At 39.1% G+C, this 24,292-nt stretch overlaps 1 protein-coding gene across 3 annotated transcripts in view; it reads left to right on the top strand.

Annotated features, from left to right (window-relative positions):
• Positions 1-24,292, top strand: part of LOC129188667 (gamma-aminobutyric acid receptor subunit gamma-3) — an 89,760-nt gene that overhangs the window by 25,704 nt on the left and 39,764 nt on the right. For 2 of the 3 annotated variants that reach the window (XM_054789526.1, XM_054789525.1), the window contains exons 4-7: positions 10,450-10,670; positions 17,968-18,050; positions 21,360-21,497; positions 23,472-23,624. In XM_054789526.1, the coding sequence (XP_054645501.1) occupies positions 10,450-10,670; positions 17,968-18,050; positions 21,360-21,497; positions 23,472-23,624 (595 nt within the window). Of the gene's footprint in view, positions 1-10,449; positions 10,671-17,967; positions 18,051-21,359; positions 21,498-23,471; positions 23,625-23,805; positions 23,829-24,292 lie in introns of all 3 variants that reach the window. The other variant, XM_054789527.1, reaches the window with a different exon arrangement.

The following is a 24,292-nucleotide window of genomic DNA, read 5'->3' as shown; positions in this document are numbered from 1 at the left end:
GAAGAAGAGTGGTAATTGGAAATGGCTCTCTCAAGTCACTGCGGCTACGGCGCCACCTGGTGTTGAAATGCCGTCATTACAAGTCCAAATGAAATGAATGCAATCATTCACATCAAACCTTAATTCTGTACAATCTTCGGCGGGCCGGATTAAAAAGAACAACGGGCCGGATCTGGCCCGCGGGCCGTAGTTTGCCCATCTCTGTGTTAGAGAGACTACAGTGTGTCCCTCAACTGGCCTGGGAACACCTCGGGATCCGCTGGGAGGAACAGGACGAGGTAGGGGAGAGGGAAGTCTGGGCTTCCCTGCTTAGGCTGCTGCACCAGCGACCCGCCCTCTGATAAGCGGTAGAATATGGATGGATTTTCATTTATTGTGTGATTAATTCATTAATTTATTTTCGGTCCCAGCCTAATACCCTCAACAAAAAAAAATTCTGAACGAGAAATAGTTTTAATCTCATGAGATCTTGTGACACCGTAATATCTACATGTGTTGCTTTACAAAATATGAAAGTGGCAAAGTTACATCCTCTCAGTTTTCACTACGTTGCCCTCACTGGAAAAATGTTTGGCCAGCCCACCCAGGTTAGCTGAATATCCTGCCTTTTTTCCCATGAAATGTCTGGATTTTTGTGAAATCAATTTCTAAATAAATGCGACTTAGTCTAGTGCAGGGGTCGGGAACCTTTTTGGCTAAGAGAGCCATAAAAGCCACATATTTTAAAATGGATTTCCTTGAGAGCCATATAATATTTTTTAACATTGAATACAAGTAAATGTGGGCATTTTTAAGGAGGACCTCTAAAGTTATTCTTTTTATTAACATTGTTACACTGAAGCTATCCAATAATAAATAAATTACTTCTTACCATTAATGCGACTTCTGGTGCTGCGTGCTTTTGCACCGTACTCTGTATCTTTTTCTTTTTCCAGAATTAGCGATCTGACTATTTGATTTAAGGAAGGGAAGTTCATGCGAATAGGCTACCGCGAATAGGCTACCGCATTATCCAGTGATAATCGAATTTTGGTGTTTGACCCGGAAAATATTGGAAGGACAGCTGGCACTGGCTCTGGCCACCCGCATTGTGGTAGAAAATGGATGGATGGACTAAAATGCATAACAAAGTTTTGTATTTTGAGTGTTATTTTTAACACTGTGATTTCTGTAATGTACATTAAAAGGTCAGCGAACAAAAAACCAAAAATACATTTTTATCGTGTTAAGACATGTTTGAGAGCCAGATGCAGGCATCAAAAGAGCCACATCTGGCTCCCGAGCCATAGGTTCCCTACCCCTGGTCTAGTGCGACTTTAGGATTTTTTCCTCTTCATGATGCATTTTTTGACTGATGCGACTTACACTTCGGAATGACTTACAGTTCAGAAATGAGGAAAAATAGGTCTGGAGGTGCGTCTTTTACTTACACCAGGTTGCCCCAAAGGAAATGAAAGTATTGGAAACACTGCTTGTGAGGAGGTAAGGTACACAGTAAGTACGTCACCGAGTACCGCTAATTTGTAATCCTGAAAGAATCCAGCAGGTAATGAACAATGTTAGCATGTACTCTTGTTCAGGGCAGTAGTGGAACAATATCCCCCCCAAAGTCTTTATTTTTTTTTTAAAGCACATTGTTAGAAAGCATGCTGGCATTGTTTCTTATTACGCTGCTTCAATTATTTTAAGGTGTGGGGACACAGAGAACAATGTGCTTTTAGTTTCGGGGCTCCAGAATAAAAGGACTAATTAGCGCTCATTAGCATGCTAAGCTATTATGCGCTTACCTGCCTCCAAGCTCACCACCAAGTCAGGGAGCTTTTGTTGGATCACGATAAAGTCCATGTCATGTTCACGCCCCGACACCAAATTCATCCACTTTCTCTCATTTTTATTTCAACTTTTGAAGCAACACACGTGAAGTTTCAAGTGTTTTTACAGCAAGCGAATCTTGTGTCATCTATGGAAGCCTCGTTCCGCCACTGAAAGGACAAAAATAGCCCAATGGTAGGTCATAATTTATGAAATAAAAAGTCGAAATTATGTGTTAAAAAGTCATTATTATGAGATAAGAAAGTCGTAATGAGTTAAAAAGTTGAAATTATGACATACAAAGTCATTATGAGAGAAAAAGTTGCAAATGTAGACAAAAATTCATTGAGATAAAAGGTAAAAAATGATGAGATAAAAAGTCATAATTATGAGATAATACATTGAAATTATAAGGCAAAAGTCATAATTTTGAGATAAAAGTCAAAATTATGAGATTCAAACTCTGCATGTGCCAACTTAGTCACATGGCACTCGGTAGTATCTTGTATCTCATAATTTTGACTTTTTATCTCATTTGTACGTTTTATCTCATAATTTCACATTTTTATCTACTTATCTACTTATCTATCTATACTTATCTACTTATTATTTTAATTGCTAACTTCCATGTTCTTATTTTATATTCTTATTCTATTGCATTAAAACTACTCATAAAACTACTATACACAGACAAGCACACCCACGCACACACACACACACACACACACACATACACACACACACACACACACACACACACACACATATATATATACTGTACACTGCAAAAAAAAAAAAAAAAAAGGGAACACTCAATTGACACTCAGTCAAAAGTGCTGCGCCATTATTCAAACTGTCCACTTAGGAAGCAACACAGATTGATAATCAATTTCACAATCTGTTGAGCAGATGGAATAGACAACAGGTGGTGTGTTTTTCTACTTCAATGTTGAGCGTGACTCCAAACCCAGACCTCCATGGGTTCATACATTTGATCCATCCATCCATTTTCTACACCGCTTCTCCTCTTTAGGGTCTCAGGGGCATGCTGGAGCCTATCCCAGCTGACTTCGAGCAACAGGCAGGGTACACCCTGGACTGGTCGCCAGCCAATGGCAGGGCACATATAGATGAACAACCATTCACACTCACATTCATACCTATGGACAATTTAGAGTCTCCAATTAACCTAACATGCATGTTTTTGGAATGTGGGAGGAAACCGGAGTACCCGGAGAAAACCCACACACGCACGGGGAGAACATGCAAACTCCACACAGAAATGCCCAAGGGAGAATCGAACCCAGGTCTTCCCGATCTCCAGACTGTTACTGTGTTGGCCTAATAAATTTGATTTCCTTTGATAATTTTTGTGTGATTTTGTTGCCAGCACATTAAACTATGTAAAGACAAAAGTATTTAAGAAGAATATTTCATTAATTCAGATCTAGGGTGTGTTATTTTAGTGTTCCCTTTATTTTTTTTTTTTAGCAGTATGTGTGTGTGTGTGTGTGTGTGTGTGTGTGTGTATATAATATATATATTTTATACAGTATATATGCATTGTTTTTCATGCCTAACTGTTTCCCAAGTATATTAGTGTGTGTGTGAATGTATAAACGAGAGCCATTAACTTACATTTCTTTGTAGAAAGGCGCTTTATGAAAGTAAGTACATTTGTATTCACTTACAGCGCAGCCTTGCCACATCCAATATGGTGGCGATGTTGACGTAAGGCTCAGCGCTCGATGCGCCGTCTGCATATACGGTTTGGCAACAGCACTTCCTGTTTCCCAGTGTGCTTTGCTGTACTGTTATTGTAAGTGGATGCTAAGTTACACGTTTAGGGCTGACATCGTTGTTGATTATTCAGCATTATTCGTTGGTCTTTAAAGACACCGTGAGTAAGAATGGTATGTGGAATGATACTCCACGCCGCCCACCACCATCTTCATCTTCACAGGCTTGTGAGCGGCACAGTATTAATGATTCAGCAATGTTGCAATGCTACAGCTTTATATTTACTTTCAATTTAGGGAAAAAAACGATAAATATGTTGGCCGATATCACATTTTTATCGGGCCAATATTATCTGACAACCTTAATAATTCTGAGTCTTTTTCTCATAATTATGACTTACCACTGGGATATTTATTTTCTTTCAGTAGCAGAAACGGGCTTCCATAGTAATCAGCACATCGCCACTTAATTCTTACTAGGGCTGTCAAAATAACTTATTTAATTACGCTATGTTTTTAGCGTAATTAATGCATACGCATCATGGCAAGCCACGGCTCTCTGTTATGACGACAGACGGCCGCACAGTGTAGTCACACAGAGTCTGACGCTCATATGACTTTATTCTGACCTCACCTGTAAAAGTTGTGTACGCCAGAAACCGAAAAGAAAAGAAATGTGTGTACGGACAAAAATATTCAGACCTAAAAAAAGTGGTGTATGCACACATTTATACTTGTTTCACATATTAGCTCTGTGTCTTGTAAACTTCATCCCAAGAATTATTTAATTGACAACATACGTACGCAACGTTTTGGACCCATTTTGTACATATGCAAGCTTTATAAGTAAGGTCCCTGAACACATCGATAGCAGTGCCAACACCATATATGTTAGAGCCCAACCGATATGGGATTTTTGGAGCCGATGCCGATATTGGGGGCTGAAAAAAAGCAGATAACCCATATATCGGGCAATATATGAAAAGTGAGCATTGATATATATATACTGTACATGAACATAAATTCTTACAATACACAAAATACGATTCAACGCATAGAAGCAGAAGACTACAAAATGAAAATGAGGATGTTTAATTAGTAATACTGTCAACATCTCAACATGTCAACATGTCCCTCTTTGTGATTTACTTTTTGGTGTTGCCACAAATGCTGGAGTGCTGGAGCCCTGGCTAACTTGCACACTACACATGTTGCGTCTGACGTAACGCCTCCACACCTTACTCTTCCCCTCTGCCTGGCAAATGAAAATATATACATTTAGTGCATTTTGGTCATTAGCCTAGAATTTCATACTATAGTTGAGCTTTTAAAAATAAAAACTAGTGGCTGCATTGGGCTGAAAGTGATCATACTTAGACTAATCTGAGGTGTTAGCTACTGAAAAGTTCCATCTGCAGCCGCTGAGTATTTGCAAACAGCTGAAAAACAAATGCTGAAGCAAACATTAAAATGTGGAAAAAAAGTTGACTGCCAACCAAATGTAGTGTTATATTGTTTTACAAAGTCAGCACTTACCACAGTGTAAAAAAATGTTTCTTTTGCTGTTGCAGTCTTCCTACTATGGACTGGTTCGAGAGAGCACGGCAGAGCGCTGCTGTGTCTGTGTGTGAGGGGACAGGTACAGGGAGCAAGCAGACAGACAGGGAGGGAGTGACTGAGTCTCTGCGCAGCAAAAAAACCCGTGATATGTCGGCTACATATCAGCTACATTTTCACTGATATTCATTAATCGGTGATAGGTCATAATCGGCCCGCCGATATATCGGTCGGGCTCTAATATACACTGTATGTATTTCCAACTCCAAACAAACACGTCTCTATGCATTTGTAATTGCAAAGACACTTCCTCATTGTCACTAGACAGACAGCGAGATGCATTCACGGACACTGCGAATATCACAACAACGTCTTTATTATGCGTGTATGTGCGGTCTAAATAAACAGAAATGCAAAGAAAAACTATAAGTGGATACTCTTATCACTCACTTTGTAACACTTAATGCGGAAGTACATTTTGCTGCATTTAAGTGTGCTCGGAAATCCCAGAAAATTCACTCAAAACGTGAATTCAACTTAGATGACGTGATGTCTTTGAACGCAACTCCTCATTGCTCATAATAACATAGTTAAAGTTTTATACAAATATTCTGCTATTAAAGAAACCATTTTTAGGTAAATAGATTTTCAGGCATGTGTGCCATCTCTTAACTTGATTTAAATTTTCAGTTAATTTTCCACTGTTAATACATACAAATACTGTATTTATAATCCTGCCCTGTGATTTATCTTTCTTTCAATAAAATACAGTAAAAATGGGCATGTTTCAGACATGGTGATTAATCATGATTAATTCATTTGAAAATAGAGATTAATTTGATTAAAAATATAATTTTTAACATAACATTTGACAGCCCCATTTTGTATTATATTGTATTATAATGATAACAAGAGAGCAAGATTGTAAAGTGACACTTTAAAATAGTAAGTTAGCACGTACCCCATGAACATGATAGCCACTTGAAGCTCGCCTGTGGGACAACAACAAGCTAGCTTGCTGCCCCCAGCATCCCTAATATATATTAGGGATGTCTGATAATATTGGCCCACCGATATTATCGGCCCGATACTGGTGTAAAAATGTGATATTAGTAGCAGGTTTTTTCCTGTTAATGAAAACTGATATGAAAAAAAAATGCTGTATAGATGGACGGTTTAATGGCCAGGATGAGGTCTCAATATCAATGGGTAGACAGGGAATCACACCACTTGTGGCAGCGGTGTTAATTCCACTACAGGAGATAAAAAGTAGATAGACAGACACTAGATGCATTGCTCTCACTCACACAAACTTAACTTTCACTTTCTAGAGGGGCATAGACACAGTCTACTTTGATAGAATCCAGTGCTGTGACCAAATATACTGCTCAAAAAAAGGAGGAGATCCCCCAGGACACCATCCGTAGTCTCATTAGGAACATGCCCCGACGTTGTCAGGCATGCGTACAAGCACGTGGGGGCCACACAAACTACTGAGAATCATTTTGAGTTGCTACAATGACATTTTAGCAAAATGGACCAGTGTGCTGCATCATTTTTTCACTTTCATATTTGGGGTGTCTTTTATTTCCCCCTCTATAGGGTGATCATTTTCATTTCTATCAAATTATGTGGAATCATTTTGTTACTAATACATCACCCAATTATTATCAGGAAAGATATTCAAGATCATTTTCCCCCCAGTTTAGATCTGATGTGTTTTCGAAGTGTTCCTCAAATTTTTTTGAACAGTGTATATTGCTCTTTTTTTATATGAAATCTGGAAACCTTTTAAATTGTGTGATCATTGACTTTTTCTCCAATAACAAGGAGGTCCAAAGAACCAGGAAGAAAGGCTAAAGAGAGGAAATAGCCTGTGTAGCTCCATAGAAAGGTGAAAGAAAGTTTGTGGCCAAAGGCTGATGGGCATCAGTCATCACCCAGCATGGTCCCCATTGTCTGCCTGTTGGGAAGTGACCACAGTGATTAGAAGGCAGCAGAGTCTTGCTCTGAAAGCCACTTCTGCTTCAGCTCACAGTGGCTCCATTTATTCACTTTGCCACCGTTAAATGCAGAATAATGTCCCGTTTTTCTGTTGGCTCCCCACGGCGGCACGCACAATTAAAAGGTCATGAGCGCGGCGTGCGTCTGTTGATTATAGACTTCTTTGTCATTGCAAAGCCATTCATGCCGCTCTGGGCAAAGGTCATATTCCCTGTAATATGAAAAGATTTGGGAAGCCTCCTCCGGCAGCATGTCTTTAGCTCAGAGGATGCTGATGGCACATAAGGAACCATTGCCTTGGCAGATTTTTTGCTCTCTGCTTCACGCAAAAGCCAAAAAATAATAATAGGGGCTTATATACACTAATGCAGGGATCTCAATTTTGCGGCACGTGGGCCAATTGCAGTCCACAGGACCATATAATAGTTTAAAAGTATAAGAAAAAAAGTATAGTATAAAAGTTTAGTGTACCACAAGAGATGTTCAGGGGCTTTTTAAACAAGCAATACAATCAAGGTACCAACACAAAAATGACAACAAAGGAAAACCACTACTGTGACGAATAATTAACAGCAACTAAACGTGTAACTTTAGCAACTATTTACAAAACAAGTGGTGCAAAGCATGCTGGGTAGCCAGAAACACTCCCAGCAATGTTACATACAATACACTGTACACTAATATCTCGTTTATAGCGGTTAATTGGTTCCAGACTCGACCGTGATAAGTGAATTTCTGCATAGTAGGATTCCTTATTTATAATGGGAATATTTTTGTATTTAGAGCATTAAAAAACTGCTTACGACCTTGAAAATACAGGTTTTTAACATTATTAATGCCCTTTAGACAGGTAATAACACCCCTATACTCACCTTTACATTCCTATTACCCAATATAGTAGAAAGTAAAACATTTAAGACATAAATATGTTGACATAATAATATATTGCTGTAAATGTGTTCCGGTGTTGAACAGGAAGTGATGTCAGGGGTTCAGAGTTGAGGTTTAGCTTGGTGTGTGGGTTACAGCCGCAACAGTAGCCCGTATTAGGTATTATTGTGGCTGTTATGAGATCATTCAAACATGCAATAAAAAAATCCTGTTGTTCCGCCGATCGATACTGCTGCGTGTGTCTCACCCAACATTACAGTAACATTACAAGGGTTGCAACTAACGATTGTTCTAATAACCGATTAATTGGTCGATTATTGTTCGATTAATCGATGAATCGGATTAAAAAACATTTATTTATTTATTGAGAAACAGAACTGACAGAGCAAACAAGTGCACAAACACCAGTTTGCCACTTGAACATTCTGTGAAAATAATGTTAAATAATACAAAATCTAAATGTTTGTGAAATAGCTTCAGTAAAACAATAAATATGCACAAAAATACAATCATGATCATTTTCTTAGTCAATTAATCAGAAGCTTGTTGTTGCAATTAATGGAGTAGTCGGTTAGGCCATTGATGGACCAAATGAATATGAAGCAAACACCTACAGTTAGTGGTTGGGTCCACAACATTTCAGAAAAGAGGCAAAAATGCCCATCATTTTTTTCCAAAGTCAAAGCATGTATGTGTGAATATCTAAAACACGCAGATAATAAGTCTGCTTTAATGGATGACTCAGGAAATTAAAAAATATTCACATTTGAGAGGCTGAAATCTAACGATATTTACATATTAAATAAAAAAATGATTAATTGATTACCAAAATAGTTGTCGAGTAGTTGGGTAATCGATTAACCATTAATTAATCACGTTTTGCAGCTCTAAACATTACTGACACCTAGTGACCAGTGTAGAATACTACATATCATCAAAAGTAGGGATGCTCCGATCGATTGGCCACCGATAAAAATCGTCCGACTTCCGTGAAACAGCATTTGCCAATAAATGCCTTTCAACGCTGACCACTATTGCAGCACGAAGCCTGTAGCGAGCGTCTCTCGCCCACTTTCCTTTCCTTCACATAGTATAGGCGTGCCAAACCCAAAACAATCGTGTACTGTATGCCATGTGGGACTTACCTGTCGTTTGTGAGACTGATATCAGTTTTGCACCCTGCAAAACATGCCATAAAAAATATCTCGCCAGGGTAGCACGTTAAAAAGCTTTAACTTAATACGGCATTTGAAGAATAAACACTTGATGGAGTATGGTGAGTTTAACGCTCACGATGTGCTCATCAGTCAAACGGCAGCTAATGTAGCCAAATGCTGGACCCATCCGTATGTGCGTGACAGTCAGAAGTCTAAAGCAAATAACCCCCAAAATAATTGAATTCATCGGATGAGATGACCATCGTTCGTCAGTAGTGGAAGACACTGGGTTCGCAGGCTGCTCTCTCACTTGGAACCCACCTATGTGCTACCTGCTCGAGCTCCATCAATGTACTCTATCTCAAATCCAAAGTCTCCTTAAAGGAGGCGTCTCATCCTTTCACCAGTGATATGTTCTCTTGAAAAAACAGGTCAATTTTTTTTTGTCTAAGTGATGGATGGTTCCCTTTTTCATATCAAATAGCCAATAGTAAAATTAAAAATGTACACTCAATCTGTGTGATCAGTATCGGCTGATTTCACTCACTATCGGAATCGGCACCATAAAACCCTGACCGGAGCATCCCTAATCACAACGTCTTTGAATGCTTCTTCTGAATGCCTTATATTTTTATTTTACTTCATATAGCCATTTTTCTGCTTGAAAATGATCCATCCATCGATTTTCTATGCCGCTTATCCTCACAAGGGTCACAGTGGTATGCTGGAGCCTATCCCAGCTGACTTTGGGTGAGAGGCTGGGTCGCCAGCCAATCACAGGGCACATATAGACAAACAACCATTCACACTCACATTCATACCTATGGACAATTTAGAGTCTCCAATTAACCTAACATGCATGTTTTTGGAATGTGGGAGGAAACCGGAGTACCCGGAGAAAACCCACGCACGCACAGGGAGAACATGCAAACTCCACACAGAGATGCCCAACGGCGATTTGAACCCAAGATCTTCCAGATCTCCTGACTGTGTCGCCAACATGCTAACCACTAGGCCACCGTGCGGCCGCTTTAAAATCATTTAGGGCAAAAATATGTAAGATCTGCTTCAATATACAATATTTGTGACTAATATTAGGCCGTATTCAACCACAAAACTGCATATTTTTTAAAAACTGGTATAGAGTACAGCGCAAAGTGGTGAGGGATTACTGTACTTGAAAACCTTTTTTTGTGGAATACTTGCCTGCCTCACCCAGACTCTCCCTCCAGTGGCCGCCATCTAAGTTGAGTTTGACACCCCAGTGCTAAAGACTTGTGTTCTTCCAGGAGTACCAAATAGACATCATCTTCGCTCAGACGTGGACCGACAGCCGCCTGCGCTACAACAGCACCATGAAGATACTGACGCTCAACAGCAACATGGTGGGCCTCATCTGGCTGCCCGATACCATCTTCAGGAACTCCAAGAATGCAGACTCACACTGGATCACCATGCCCAACCAGCTCCTCAGGATCTGGAACGATGGCAAGATACTCTACACCTTAAGGTAAAACGCACATTTGCTTTTTGAATCCTGTACCGTGATGATCAGCTTCACTTGTATCTTGTTGGCCACGCCCTCTTCAAGCTCACGCCCCCATCCCACAAGCCTCGTCTTCTCCTTCTCATCTTACACCTGTGTCTCCACTACTCCACTTTCTGTGTTGACTCGCTTCCGTGTCTCGTCAGCCCAAGCCTCAGCCTCTTAACTGTGATCGTGACTCTTTAGCCAACAGCAGTTTGAGTTGCCCTCGTTGACCTTCCCGAGGCCAGTGTTCCTTAATTATTTTCATGCCCCCACTGGGGGACAGATATGTTTTGAGTCACCTTTATTTATCTGTGCCATACAGACTGAACTTAAAGCTGAAACCACCTTTGTCTCATGTCTCCCGCCTGTATCGGAAAGCTGGTGTTATTAGCACCGCGGTCTTCCACCTGCGTCTCACACATGGCATTGATGACTGCTCAGGCTCTTCCTGACACCTGTGTCTCATCAAGCCATCACCTGTCATCTGGTCCATCGCACTTCCATCAGCCCCACCCCCGTCCCGCTCATGTTTCGCACCTGTGTCAGCCCCGCCTTCTTCTGGTTGGTGGATTATGTAAAGTTGCGCACAATGGAAGGACCAATATAAAACCAAAGGAATATAATTATGGTCGTTATCAATGATTGTACACATGTTGTAAGGAAACACCGCATATCTTTATGATCATTAGTGTGGCCTGTACTCTAAAGTGATGAGTTTTTTTGTTCTTTTATTTACTCAACCACCGAGTGTTGTGATTTTGATTTGAATGACCTGAAGAAAATTCCATCTTCTTTCTTAATCTTCACAATGAGACATTTGAGGACGTCAACACAATTTCCCAGTAATTTAGCCCCTATTTGCAGTGACAATAATATTTTATTTTATTTTCATTAGTTTACTTTATTAGTTTTTATTTATTTTTAAGTCAGTAAGATGTATCCCCAATTATATATATTTTACATATTTATATAACATATTTTATAAACATAATTTGATATTAAACAATACATTTATACAATTATATATAGAAACACACAACTAATGTAGAAAAGATATTTATAATATTGCAATATATATATATATATACTGTATATACACACACACACAGTATATGAGATATCTTTTTTAATTTTCTATATTTCTATACCTTAGATTTTTTAAAATCTGTTTATTAGTTATTTATTTGAAATAAATAAAATTATATCTTGAATTGTGTATATATACTATATTTTACATATGTTTCTAAAATATGGATGTAAAAATAATTGTATATAAAATAAATATTTAAAATAAAAACTGTATATACTGTATTTACATTAGAAATATGTTTATATTTTTATATTGTTATATATTTTTATTTTAGATATTTATTCTATCATTACTTAAGTTATTGCTTAGGGTATACCTTGCATTAATTAGTGCATTTTACAATATTTATGTCATCAAGACAATTTCCTGGTAATTTATCCTCCATTTGCAGTGAAAATAATATTTTATTAATTTTTTTTAGTAGTTTACTTAGTTTTTTTTACATGACATAAATTACATCCAGCGTGCACTAATAATGCGCTGTGTTTATTTGTTTATTACCTGCTTATGAATGCATCTGTTATTGAACGTGTCAAACACAGGAAGTGGACAAATGATCAGTAATTGCTGAGAGGGGGGAGGTGTTGGGTAGGATTAAAAAAAACTCTGCTTCTTCCTACTCCTTTTCAGACATGCTGAGTAGCGGAGTCATGTGATGTACTTCAATGTAACTTTGCGAAGCGTGCTCGAAAATCAACCACACCATTACCAAAATAAATATTCCAAGACGATACCACACCTGAACAACACCACGGGCATCCGATAGATGCGCCTGTCCTATCTGCGTGTTTGTGTTCTATTCGTTTACCAAGCCAGTCCCTCCCACCCCACCGCTGCTGACGTTAAGCTTGACCCACCCGGCTTCCACTTGAGAATTTCCGCTTGATTTGATATTCCAGCAGACTTTACGCAAACAAAGAAGGCTAGAAACAATTAGCAGTGCGAGGGCACATTTTGAAGAATGTCCTCCTGGCATTGTCACACCAAACACCTCCTGTTTTTTAATAAACATGAGCGAGGGCTTCTCCCTTTTCCCGCGTCCATATTTCCCTTTGTGCAAACTTTGAGGAGTAATATCCGCCGATTGCATGAGAAGAAGACAATGAAATGTCATTTGCTTTGATTAATTATGCCTTGACATGGCGGCAGCAAACAAAGATGACATTCTGTGATAGCGCTGCCTCCGGTTATGTGACCTGCTTTAATGAGTACAAAAAAAAGCTTTGCAAAGGCTGTCGCTTCTGTTTTGTCCGTCAACGAAAAAGTCCATGACGTCTTTAAAGAGGTCAGGACAGCCTGTTGACAGGACGGTGCGACTTAAGTTATTAAATGCATTTTAAAGTATAAAATGTGTGGGTACTCATCATTAATGAATGACAATGAAAGATAAGCCATGATCACATGGAATTAGAGCAGGGGTCTCCAAACGTTTTCCACCGAGGGCCAGATAACGGAAGAATGAAAGGATGCGACTTTGCCGCTTTGATATTTTGGATATTAGGGGTGTCACGAGACACCCAACTCTCGAGATGAGGCGATGCACAAAACTGGGTCCCCGAGAATAGGACGAGACGAGATTTTAACATTCATTTTAAGAAAAGTACATGAAAAACAAACTTTTTCACTGATCGAGTCATAAAACAATGCAGATGCGTTTTTGAAATGCTTATTGTCCAACAAATTGACAACAAAATTGATTTTTTTTGACCCAATTAACCACTGTTATAATAATATATCATAATAATGTAACATTTTCTTTAATATACACTGCTCAAAAAAAATTTGAGGAACACTTGGAAAACACATCAGATCTAAACTGGGGGAAAAATGATCTTGAATATCTTTCCTGATAATAAGTGGGTGATGTATTAGTAACAAAATGATGCCACATCATTTGATAGAAATGAAAATGATCACCCTAGAGGGGGGAAATCAAAGACACCCCAAAAATGAAAGTGAAAAAATGATGCAGCACACTGGTCCATTTTGCTAAAATGTCATTGTAGCAACTCAAAATGATTCTCAGTAGTTTGTGTGGCCCCCACGTGCTTGTACACATGCCTGACAACATCGGGGCATGCTCCTAATGAGACTACGGATGGTGTGCTCCCAGATCTGGACCAGGGCATCACTGCGGTACCTGGACGCATGGAGGAGATTCCAGGAGACAGGTAGTTACTCCAAGAGAGCTGGACAGGGCCATAGAAGGTCCTTCAACCCTCAGCAGGATCGGTATCTGCTCCTTTGTGCAAGGAGGAACAGGATGAGCACTGCCAGAGCCCTACAAAATGACCTCCAGCAGGCCACTGGTGTGAATGTTTCTGACCAAACAATCAGAAACAGGCTCCATGAGGGTGGCCTGAGGGCCCGACGTCCTGTAGTGTGCCCTGTGCTCACTGCCCAGCACCGTAGAGCTCGATTGGCATTTGCCATAGACCACCAGAATTACACCACTACACTACACCACTGGTACCCTGTGCTCTTCACTGATGAGGGCAAGTTCAACCTGAGCACATGCGACAGACGTGAAAGGGTCTGGAGATGCCGTGGAGAACGTTATGCTGCCTGCAACATCATTCAGCATGACCGGTTTGGTGGTGGGTCAGTGATGGTCTGGGGAGGCATATCCCTGGAAAGACGTACAGACCTCTACAGGTTAGATATTGGCACCCTGACTGCTATTAGGTATCGGGATGAAATCCTTGGACCCATTGTCAGAACCTACGCTTGTCTAGTGGGACCTGGGTTCCTCCTGGTCCATGACAATGCCCGACCTCATGTGGCTAGTGTATGCAGGTAGTTCCTGGAGGATGAAGGAATTGATACCATTGACTGGCCCCCACGTTCACCTGACCTAAACCCAATAGAACACCTCTGGGACATTATGTTTAGGTCCATCCGGCGCCTCCAGGTTGCTCCTCAGACTGTCAAGGAGCTCATTGGTGCCCTGGTCCAGATCTGGGAGGAGATCCCCCAGGACACCATCCGTAGTCTCATTAGGAGCATGCCCCGACGTTGTCAGGCATGCGTACAAGCACGTGGGGGCCACACAAACTACTGAGAATCATTTTGAGTTGCTACAATGACATTTTAGCCAAATGGACCAGTGTGTTGCATCATTTTTTCACTTTCATTTTTGGGGTGTCTTTGATTTCCCCCCTCTATAGGGTGATCATTTTCATTTCTATCAAATTATGTGGCATCATTTTGTTACTACTACATCACCCACTTATTATCAGGAAAGATATTCAAGATCATTTTTCCCCCAGTTTAGATCTGATGTGTTTTCGAAGTGTTCCTCTAATTTTTTGAGCAGTATATCTTTTACTGTGTAAAGTTGCGGAATTGGTGTTTGCGGCACGTATTTTCTCACAGGCAATTTGTAGTCTGTCAAACATTTGCAGCATTTCTTGAAATGCTGGCTTTTGAACTGTATTGAAAAGTAGGATTTCTTTTGTGAGGACTGTGAATGCACACCATTTTGCGCTGTTCCATTTGTATTTACTTTACCAAAGTGAGTATTGACTGTCGGTACGAAAGCTCTGCATTTCAATGTGTAGTTGATGAGTTGGGTGTAGGCTAGGCGATATGGACCAAAAGTCATATTCCGATATTTTTAGGTTTTGAAATTTTAAAGCTTTATGCAAGATGCACATTAAAAAATCTTATGTAAAAATAGCCTCTAAAATAAAGTAGGCCCTTCTCTTTTTGAAATAAATACAGAAAAAGTAAAATATAATCTTTTTTATAACAAACCTTTCGCTACAGTACGCTCAAATCCTCAGCTAATAACAAAAGCACAAAAGAACGAAATATGAAGGAGTGTCCGGTTTAACAGGAAATTTTTAAATATCAGCAACTCAAAAATACAGTACCTTAAATTGAACAGTAGTATTTTTTAGGTAAACATTTTTAGAAGACGACAAGCATGTCCTTATTTTGTGCCAGGAACACCAACCTGTCAACTGCATCAGGCTTAGCAACCATCTGACTTCCGTGTACATTTGTGGTAGAGCTTGTCGTGCTAAATAATTGTGACCGGGAAGCTCCCTGGACATTGCGAGCTTCAGCAGGTTTTTAAAGCTTTTTTCCCACTGTTGTAACGGGGACCATATATTTAGCAATGTGATAGGACGCCGCTTTAGTAATAGCACACCACTTTGCAATTTTCCTTTCATGAGCAATGCAACAGGATAAAGAAGCAAGCGGTGAGCGTTGTGCTAAGTTTTAAGGTGGTGAAAAAACCTTTTTTTAATGCTCTGAATCCGAGGTACCTCCAAATTACTGAGCTACTGCTTTTCCTTTTTGACTCGTTCTTGCACCGCAAACGCTGTCGCTTCCTCCATTTTTGTTGAAGACTGAGCCGCCGGGCTTCTGCTCTCCTCCCTCCTCCTGCATGCACGGAGGGGGGCAGGGCAGGAGCTCACACACAGTGCAGAGTGATGAGTGAGCGAGACCTCCGCCTCAAGATACTAAGAGAACTGCCCAAATCCAGTCTATATCGATATGAACGATATGGTTGTTTTTGATATCATGCTGAAAAGAAATATCCATATATTAATACTGTTGATATATTAATAATATCAATATATCGCCCAGCCCTAGTTGGGTGGATATGTTTGGCTTGGGCAGGTTCGTTGTGTTACCTTTTATGTTCCTACCACTTTCAAACAAATTGGGTATACTGGCCCATTCATGTTGCTGGGCTCACCTTGCTTATTAATATTCCCCACACAGGGGCTGTGGCATTTGGCTTTGCAGTAATCTTTTTCCCTACTAACTTCTACTACGTTACCTTGCATTGCTCTGACGAGGCTCCACTCTTTCGCCGTGTGTATGCTAGCAAACCCTGCCTTGCCTCTCTGAGCTGCTTCCCGGTCCCTCAGGTCAGCTGATCAGCTTCTCCTTGAGGTCCCATAGTTGAAGCGCAAGCTCAGAGGGGACAGAGCCTTTTCGTTTGCTGCTCCTAAAATGTAGAATAATCTCCCCCTCCACCTGAGACAGGTCTCATCACTATCCATTTTTAAGGCCCAACTTAAAACGTTCTTTTATTCTTTGGCTTTTAACCCAGCTTGGGACTTGAACTCATTTTCATTTTAAAGTTTTATTTTGGCTCATTGTTTTTCTTTGCTCTAATTGTTTCTTTTATCGTATATGTTTTTTCCTTTTGTTTATAACTGCAGTTGTGGTTAAAGATCTCTATTAAACAAAGTTGGTGTGGTTAGCACGGTACAGGTGAACACGCCTATTATTAGTATCAACTTCGGTCTTTGCTCCTTTTTTTCACAATTTTTGCAGGGTTTAAAAAAAACATTCCCAAATATTATACTTATAATAATATACTTTCTTCTTAAATGATCTTTGTAAATTGTCTTTTGGTAATATTATGACTTTATTCCCATATCATAGCTTTTTCCACAACCTAATTTTCCAAAAATGACAACATATTTTGTTTTGTTTTTCTCATATTATTATGACTTTAAAAAATAACAGATTTTTTCTTTAATATTTCAACTACAATTTTTCCTTATCTTACATGATTATTCTCATAAAATTGCGACTTTTTTCTTTTAATATTTTTATTTTGACTTTATTATTTTAAAATTACTAGTGATTTACCATTTGTTGTTTTTTTAAGTTTTCTTTTTAAATTCTATTTTTAGAATGTGCCGCGGGTCACAAATGGCCCCAGGCCACACTTTGGATACCCCTGAATTCAATAGAGTACTCCGTCACCACGTCGTGCTTCGAATTTTGCGGCTTCCCCCTATCATGGTTTTTCAAAAAATATATGCTATTTTGTGGTTGTGACATTGTGAAGCAGAGCATTATCCCCTCCCTTGGGAAACTGTACATGTTGGAATTCATCTTTCCCTCAGCGAACCGCAGCTCCTTCGTGCTGACAGCACTCGTGCACCTTGCTTGACTGTAGAATAGATGCCATTATCTTGCTATTGGCTTGTGTTGCCAGATACGTATTTCAGCAAACATGGCTGTGTGTTAACTCATTTTCAGTGCATAGTAAATCTACACTACTACACAAGCTGTACACTGACTACTCTGTAGTATTGTGCTCTGACAAGGTCGAATAAAAATGCAGGCCGAAATGTGAGGGCTGTACTGACTTTTGGGGGTATGCAAATAGTGTTGTAAACAGGGCACATTGATTTATTTCCTTTTTTGCAGACTAACCATCAACGCAGAGTGCCAGTTGCAACTGCACAACTTTCCCATGGACGAGCACTCGTGTCCACTCATCTTCTCCAGCTGTGAGTACGCAACACGGCGACTTTGTGCGCAAGTCACACGAGTACTTGAGGCGGGTTATAAATGAAAAGCATGTCATTTGGTCTCTTCACTTTACTAGCACTTTTGGTTAATCAGCCGTCGCCATGGAAATGCTCGCCGTGCATTTAGAAGCGGCCTGACGTGCTTACATGGAGGCTAGTTTGTGAGTCGCCATGGCAACGTTTGAACAAAACCCAACATCACACACATATTCATCCACAGAAGTAATGGAACCAGAACACGATGATGGATTTAAAGCAGGGGTGCCCGAAGGTTTTTCCAGTGAGGGCCACATAGTGAAAATGAAAGGATGCGACTTTGCCACTTTGACATTTTGTAAAGCAACACATCTTGATATGCTAACAAGTTATATATTTTTCAAGATAAAAATACTTCTCAGCTTTGTCATATAGGTAAAAAGCATATTAGTAATATTAACTTTACTCTTTGCCTTTTTAAAATGTTTGAATTTTCCAAATATTTAAACTTTCTTCTTAAATAATCTTCGTAAATTGTCTCTTCATAATATTATGACTTTATTCTCATATAATTATAACTTTGTTGCTTAATTTTCCAGAAATGACACTTTTTTGGTTTAGTTTCTGTCATAATATTACCGCTTTTAAAAAATGATGTATTTTTTCTGTAATATTTCAACTCAATGCTACTAAAATTACATTATTGTTTCTTCTTCTTCTTCTTTTTATTATTATTATTATTATTTCTTATTATTTTCTCATAATATTACGAGTTTGTTCTCGTAAAATTGCAATTGCTTTTTTTCTTGTTAGGATATGAATTTTTCTCTAAACATTTTGACTTTATTCTTATAAAATTACAACTGTTCTTTTCATTTATACTCTTTTTTTTTTTTTTTTTTTTTAGTTGTCTTGTTCAATTATATTTCTTTTATTATATATTACTGTATATAAATATAAATGTCAAATTGCAAATTTTCTTCTGACTGACTTCATTCCCATAATATTTTATTGCGACTATTACGACTTTATTGTCATAACAATATAACTTTTTCCTCAACCTAATTTTCCAAAAATTACAACTTTATTCCTTGTTTTGTTTATTTCTCATAATATTACAACTTTAAAATGTCTTTCCTTATTATTTCAACTTTATGCTGCTAAAATAACATTTTTTTTTCTCATATTACGATGTTATTCCTGCAAAATTAAGACTTTTTCTCGTTAGTTAAAAATTTTTTCTCTCAATATTTTGACTTTATTCTTCTAAATTACTGCTGATTTTTCCATTTTTGATCTTTAAAAAAAAAAAGAAAGAAAATAAATAAAATGAAAATAAAAAACAGTCTTGGGTCGCAAATGGCTCCCGGGCCGAACTTAGGACACCCCTGATTTGAATGGATGTTTAAAGGGGTGCTATCCTGCTCAGTTCAGGGGCCTTTAAAATGCTTTTGGATTGCAATTGGGCACTTTAGTAAGTTTCTTTGAATAAAATACTCCATTAATATGCACAGGGTAAACTCCAGGTGATCAAGCCTGGTGCTTGTCTCACCCAACATTACTGACACCTAGTGGCCAGTGTAGAATGCTACATATCATCACAATCACAATCTTTGAATGCGTCTTCTGAATGCCTTATATTCGTATTAGACATTTTTATGCTTGAAAATACTTCATTTAGGCCAAACATATGTAAGATTTGCCTCAATATGCATAGGTTTTGACTAATATTAGGCCATATTCAACCACGAAACAGCATGATTTATTTATTCATATATTTTTGAAAAACCGTGATCAAGTGAGCTGCAAAATTTGAAGCGCGAAGTGGCGAGGAATAACAGTATAGCAGCGGTTCTCAATTATTTGTTTTTATTAATTGCAATTGCATCTGCAACTACATCTTCTTTAACCACGAGCACGGATATGATTGTTTGTTGAGGATTCTGTAGCAATGAAAAGTGAGAAAAATACCAGGCAAAATTGTCCAATGATGTATTACGTCAATAAATGTAAGGATTTTTTGCATTTATTTAACAGTCATTGTATTCACTGACACAGGTAAGCACACAATCTATGGTGATAATAGGTGGAAAAAGAAAAAAACTTAATTTAAGAAAAAATAAAATGGAAAAATCAATTTAGGAAAGAAGCGGAATTTGGGGAAAAAATAAAACAGATTTCATAGAGCCCTAGCCTCAGGCCACGACCGAAAGGTAACGCTAAATAGTGAAGCTGCAGCCATTGCTACTGTGTTTTTCTTTCTGAGTTTGGCCACGTGAGCGCTAGGTGTAGCGTTCCTTTCTATGTTGCTATGCAAAATCAATGCGCCCGGGAAGGAGGTTTCGCTAATGCTTAAAATGACCAAAATACCGCAAAATAATGTATTACTGTAGAAATGGGCATATTTCAGTCATATTTGCAACTGGTGATTAATCATGATTAATTAGAAAACAGTGATTAATCTGATTAAACGTTTTAATCATTTGACAGCCCAAGTATTTATCTATACAAAGCACTTTATGCGTTGCTGGCAAAAGCAACAGACCCGCCAACCTTGAAGAAATGTTGAGTCTGGTCCACGCCCGCTCCCCCCATGGGGGCCCGCCCCACTACTACTTGAGAAGCTGTGGTTTATAGGAAGTTATTCAAACGTGAAATTTGCCCGCAGAGAGAAAAACTGAGTGTCTTTCTGTCAGGCTAATGTTTTCAATCGTCTTCAAGCTATTACCGCAGTTTGTGCCAAACGTTATGTGTTGCATTCGTGTTCAATTATGAAGAAAAGGCCATTTTCCCAAATAAAATGTTTTATTATCTGAAGGATGTGCTTAATAATGTGACAGGAGCATGGTGTCGAGTGTTAATGGCAGTCATTCATCAAGCGTGTTTGAAAACAATTAGTCGTTTGGCCCATGTCGTCCCTCACAGTTCATTATTTTGCTAATGGAAAGCCTCTTAGGATAAATTGCTATCGGGCAGAGTGCTAATTTTGTTATCCTTACAACTTAAAGCGATTATGCATCCACGGGAAGGAAGGGAAGATGGCGAAACAAAAGCAGAAATGGAACCATTAGCACGTCATTAGCCTGGCGTGATGGATCGTAAAAGCAGACAACGTGAAGGTTGGCAGTGGCAACATGGACGAATATGCCGCCTTATTGGACTCGAGCGTTTGTTTAATCTTCCTTTCTTCCTCGGGCTGTCACTCGCCCTCTGAGTCGTTTCATTAGCCCACCTTCTTCAGCGCAAGACGAATGTTTCTCCAGGTGGGACGCTGATCCATCACCGGGACTCACTTGATGCGTGTCATTGCAGACGGCTACCCGAGAGACGAGATGGTGTACAAGTGGAGGAGGAACTCTGTGGAGGCGGCCGACCAAAAGTCCTGGCGACTCTACCAGTTTGACTTCATGGGCCTCAGAAACACCTCTGACATCGTAACCACCACGGCAGGTACGACTCCCGACACGCATAATCGTATCGTGATGATCACAACTCAATTCAAGAAAGCTGTCCTCTACCTATGCCATCAATCAAGTGTGAACTCTGCAGACTACAGGGATATATACTCCTAAAAAAAATGCTCATTGATGCCCTGGTCCAGATCTGGGAGGAGATCCCCCAGGACACCATCCGTAGTCTCATTAGGAGCATGCCCCGACGTTGTCAGGCATGCGTACAAGCACGTGGGGGCCACACAAACTATTGAGAATCATTTTGAGTTGCTACAATGACATTTTAGCAAAATGGACCAGTGTGCTGCGTCATTTTTTCACTTTCATTTTTGGGGTGTCTTTGATTTCCCCCCTCTATAGGGTGATCATTACATCACCCACTTATTATCAGGAAAGATATTCCAGATCATTTTTCCCCCAGTTTAGATCTGATGTGTTTTCAAAGTGTTCCTTTAATTTTTTGAGCAGTGTATAAGGGATATTGTTGCTTATTTTGGGGGTTAAGGGACCCCTGAAAGAGAGGGATTACATGGTTGACTGACCCAAGTATTGAACGTCAGTGTCACAAAACTACATAGAAGGGCATTCAAAACCGTTGAAAAGCTCAATGATATTCTGTCTGGAGGTAACTGGTAATTGACATCAGTGTGATTTGTTCAGAACCTTATTTAAATGAATGCTCAATAAATAACACACCTGGAAGTGTGTCAGCCTTGTTACTGGAATTGAGACAGTTTAAAAGTGCTTCTAGTAAACCCCACTTGGAATGCGCTGTCTTGTGTGTGTAGCTTTAATGCTAATGAGCTATGTTTGTCTCTGAAGAGACAAACTTGATCCACATCACTCACCTTTTAACAGCAACATCATGCCAGGTTAGCCTATTTGCTGAAGAAAAACTAGATAATGAAACATATAGCTCCAACGCTCTTAGTTGACAGATGATCGTTATTTTAAGACATGTAGCGAAGCCTGTTTTAGGTTCACAATCTTAGGGAAACCCGTAGCTTAAAAAGTGAGTGTTTGAGCGGCTCTTTTCTCGGTTGCATTAGTGACAATGTGTGGAGCGATAGTGAAATATCGATATTTCTGATACCATCTCTTCAAGTTACAAAGCTCTCGATACTCAAATCAAAATATCGCTACTTTTGATGCTTCAGTCATTTCAGTTAATGTTTGTCTGAAACGTTTGTCTGTTGAAACATGGCCAATCGTAAATGGAGTCATGTGTGAATGGTGAATAAAGTTTCCATTCTTATGGTAGTTATTAATAAATAATCATTTATTTTAATGGTTTTATTGTTTAATTTATTTTTTGTTTTAATTGTTTAAAATAACATTTTTGCATATTTTGTATGATTTTTGTCCTCTGTTTTTTTCTGTTGTTTTATATTAGCTGGGCTACATTGTGAATCACCCCCGCTACCTCAATATACTTCAGGGTTTAAAATAAATAAATGGCTTAAATTCATTAATAAATTCATTATTTGAATGAACAATTATTAAATTAAGACATTTATTCAATGTCTTGTATTCTTTATGCTATTATATGAATTACACGACTTTTTCAAATTTACCAGACACGAGGTGAACTTGAGTATCGGATCGATATCGCTGATACCAGCCTGAATTTTACTCCGTATCGGATGGGGCAGTGGTATCGCCCATCACTATCTAGCACAGCTACGGTATGTGAGCCAGAGAGATAACAATACTCACATTCTAACAGCAACATCATGCTAGGTTAGCGTATTTGCTGAAGAACACCTGATCAAACTTGCAGCCCGTGTCTGTCACTAACTGACAGATAGTTGGCAGAGTTGCATTTAAAGATGTGTAGCGAAGCCTGCTTTTTCACAAAGTGTCAGGTGTCTCCACAAGGTGGGCTCATCTAGCCAGGAGCGGGTCAGAGGCGGTACGGTGTCCATGAGGAAGGTTTGATACAAGACTGAAGTCTACCTGGCGCCCTCTCCAGGTGACTACGTGGTGATGACGGTGTACTTTGACCTGAGTCGGCGTATGGGCTACTTCACCATCCAGACGTACATCCCCTGCATCCTCACCGTGGTCCTCTCCTGGGTCTCCTTCTGGATCAAGAAGGACGCCACCCCTGCCAGAACCGCTTTAGGTCCGTGGAGTGGCCCCAGACTATTTGTTCGTCACGCTCTGTCGCCACTTCTATCTCTGCGTCGTTTTATCTGGCTTGCATTTGCTTTCAACTTGAGTCACACCATCTGCTTCTTCTCTTTTTCTTTCTGCTTTTGTCTTCTTCTTTTTTTTTTGTCCGCTCTCGCTTTGTTATTGCGCAGTCCTGTGGAACATTTGGGTCAAGGTAACGCCTTTCATTTTTGTCTGTTAACATAAATTTTCCACTTAAAGCTGGGCCGTTTCTTTACCTAAAACCAAAAGCAATGGTGTCCAAAGTGCGGCCTGGGGGCCATTTGTTTTTTTATTGGCCTGCGGCACATTCTAAAAATGTAACAAGAAAACTAAAAAAAAACAAAAAAAAACAGCAAAAGTTGAAAAATTAGCAGTAATTTTACAAGAATAAAATCAAAATATCTAGATGAAAAAGTTGTCATCTAACAAGAAAAAGTCATAATTTTACAAGAATAACATAATATGACGTTAAATATATTATGAGGTCATTTTGTAGCATAAAGTTGAAATATTGAATAATTTATTTTGTAAATCAAAATATGAAAAACAAACAAAACAATGAATACAATTTTTAGTTTTGGAAATTTAGGTTGCGGAAAAAGTTATGTAGCGAGAATTAAATAAAAATATTAAGAG

The sequence above is a fragment of the Dunckerocampus dactyliophorus genome, chromosome 10 (genome assembly GCF_027744805.1).
Source record: "Dunckerocampus dactyliophorus isolate RoL2022-P2 chromosome 10, RoL_Ddac_1.1, whole genome shotgun sequence".
Classification (NCBI taxonomy): Eukaryota; Metazoa; Chordata; class Actinopteri; order Syngnathiformes; family Syngnathidae; genus Dunckerocampus; species Dunckerocampus dactyliophorus.
Note: the sequence above shows the minus strand (reverse complement) of the source record. Positions and strands in the feature narration are given on the sequence as shown.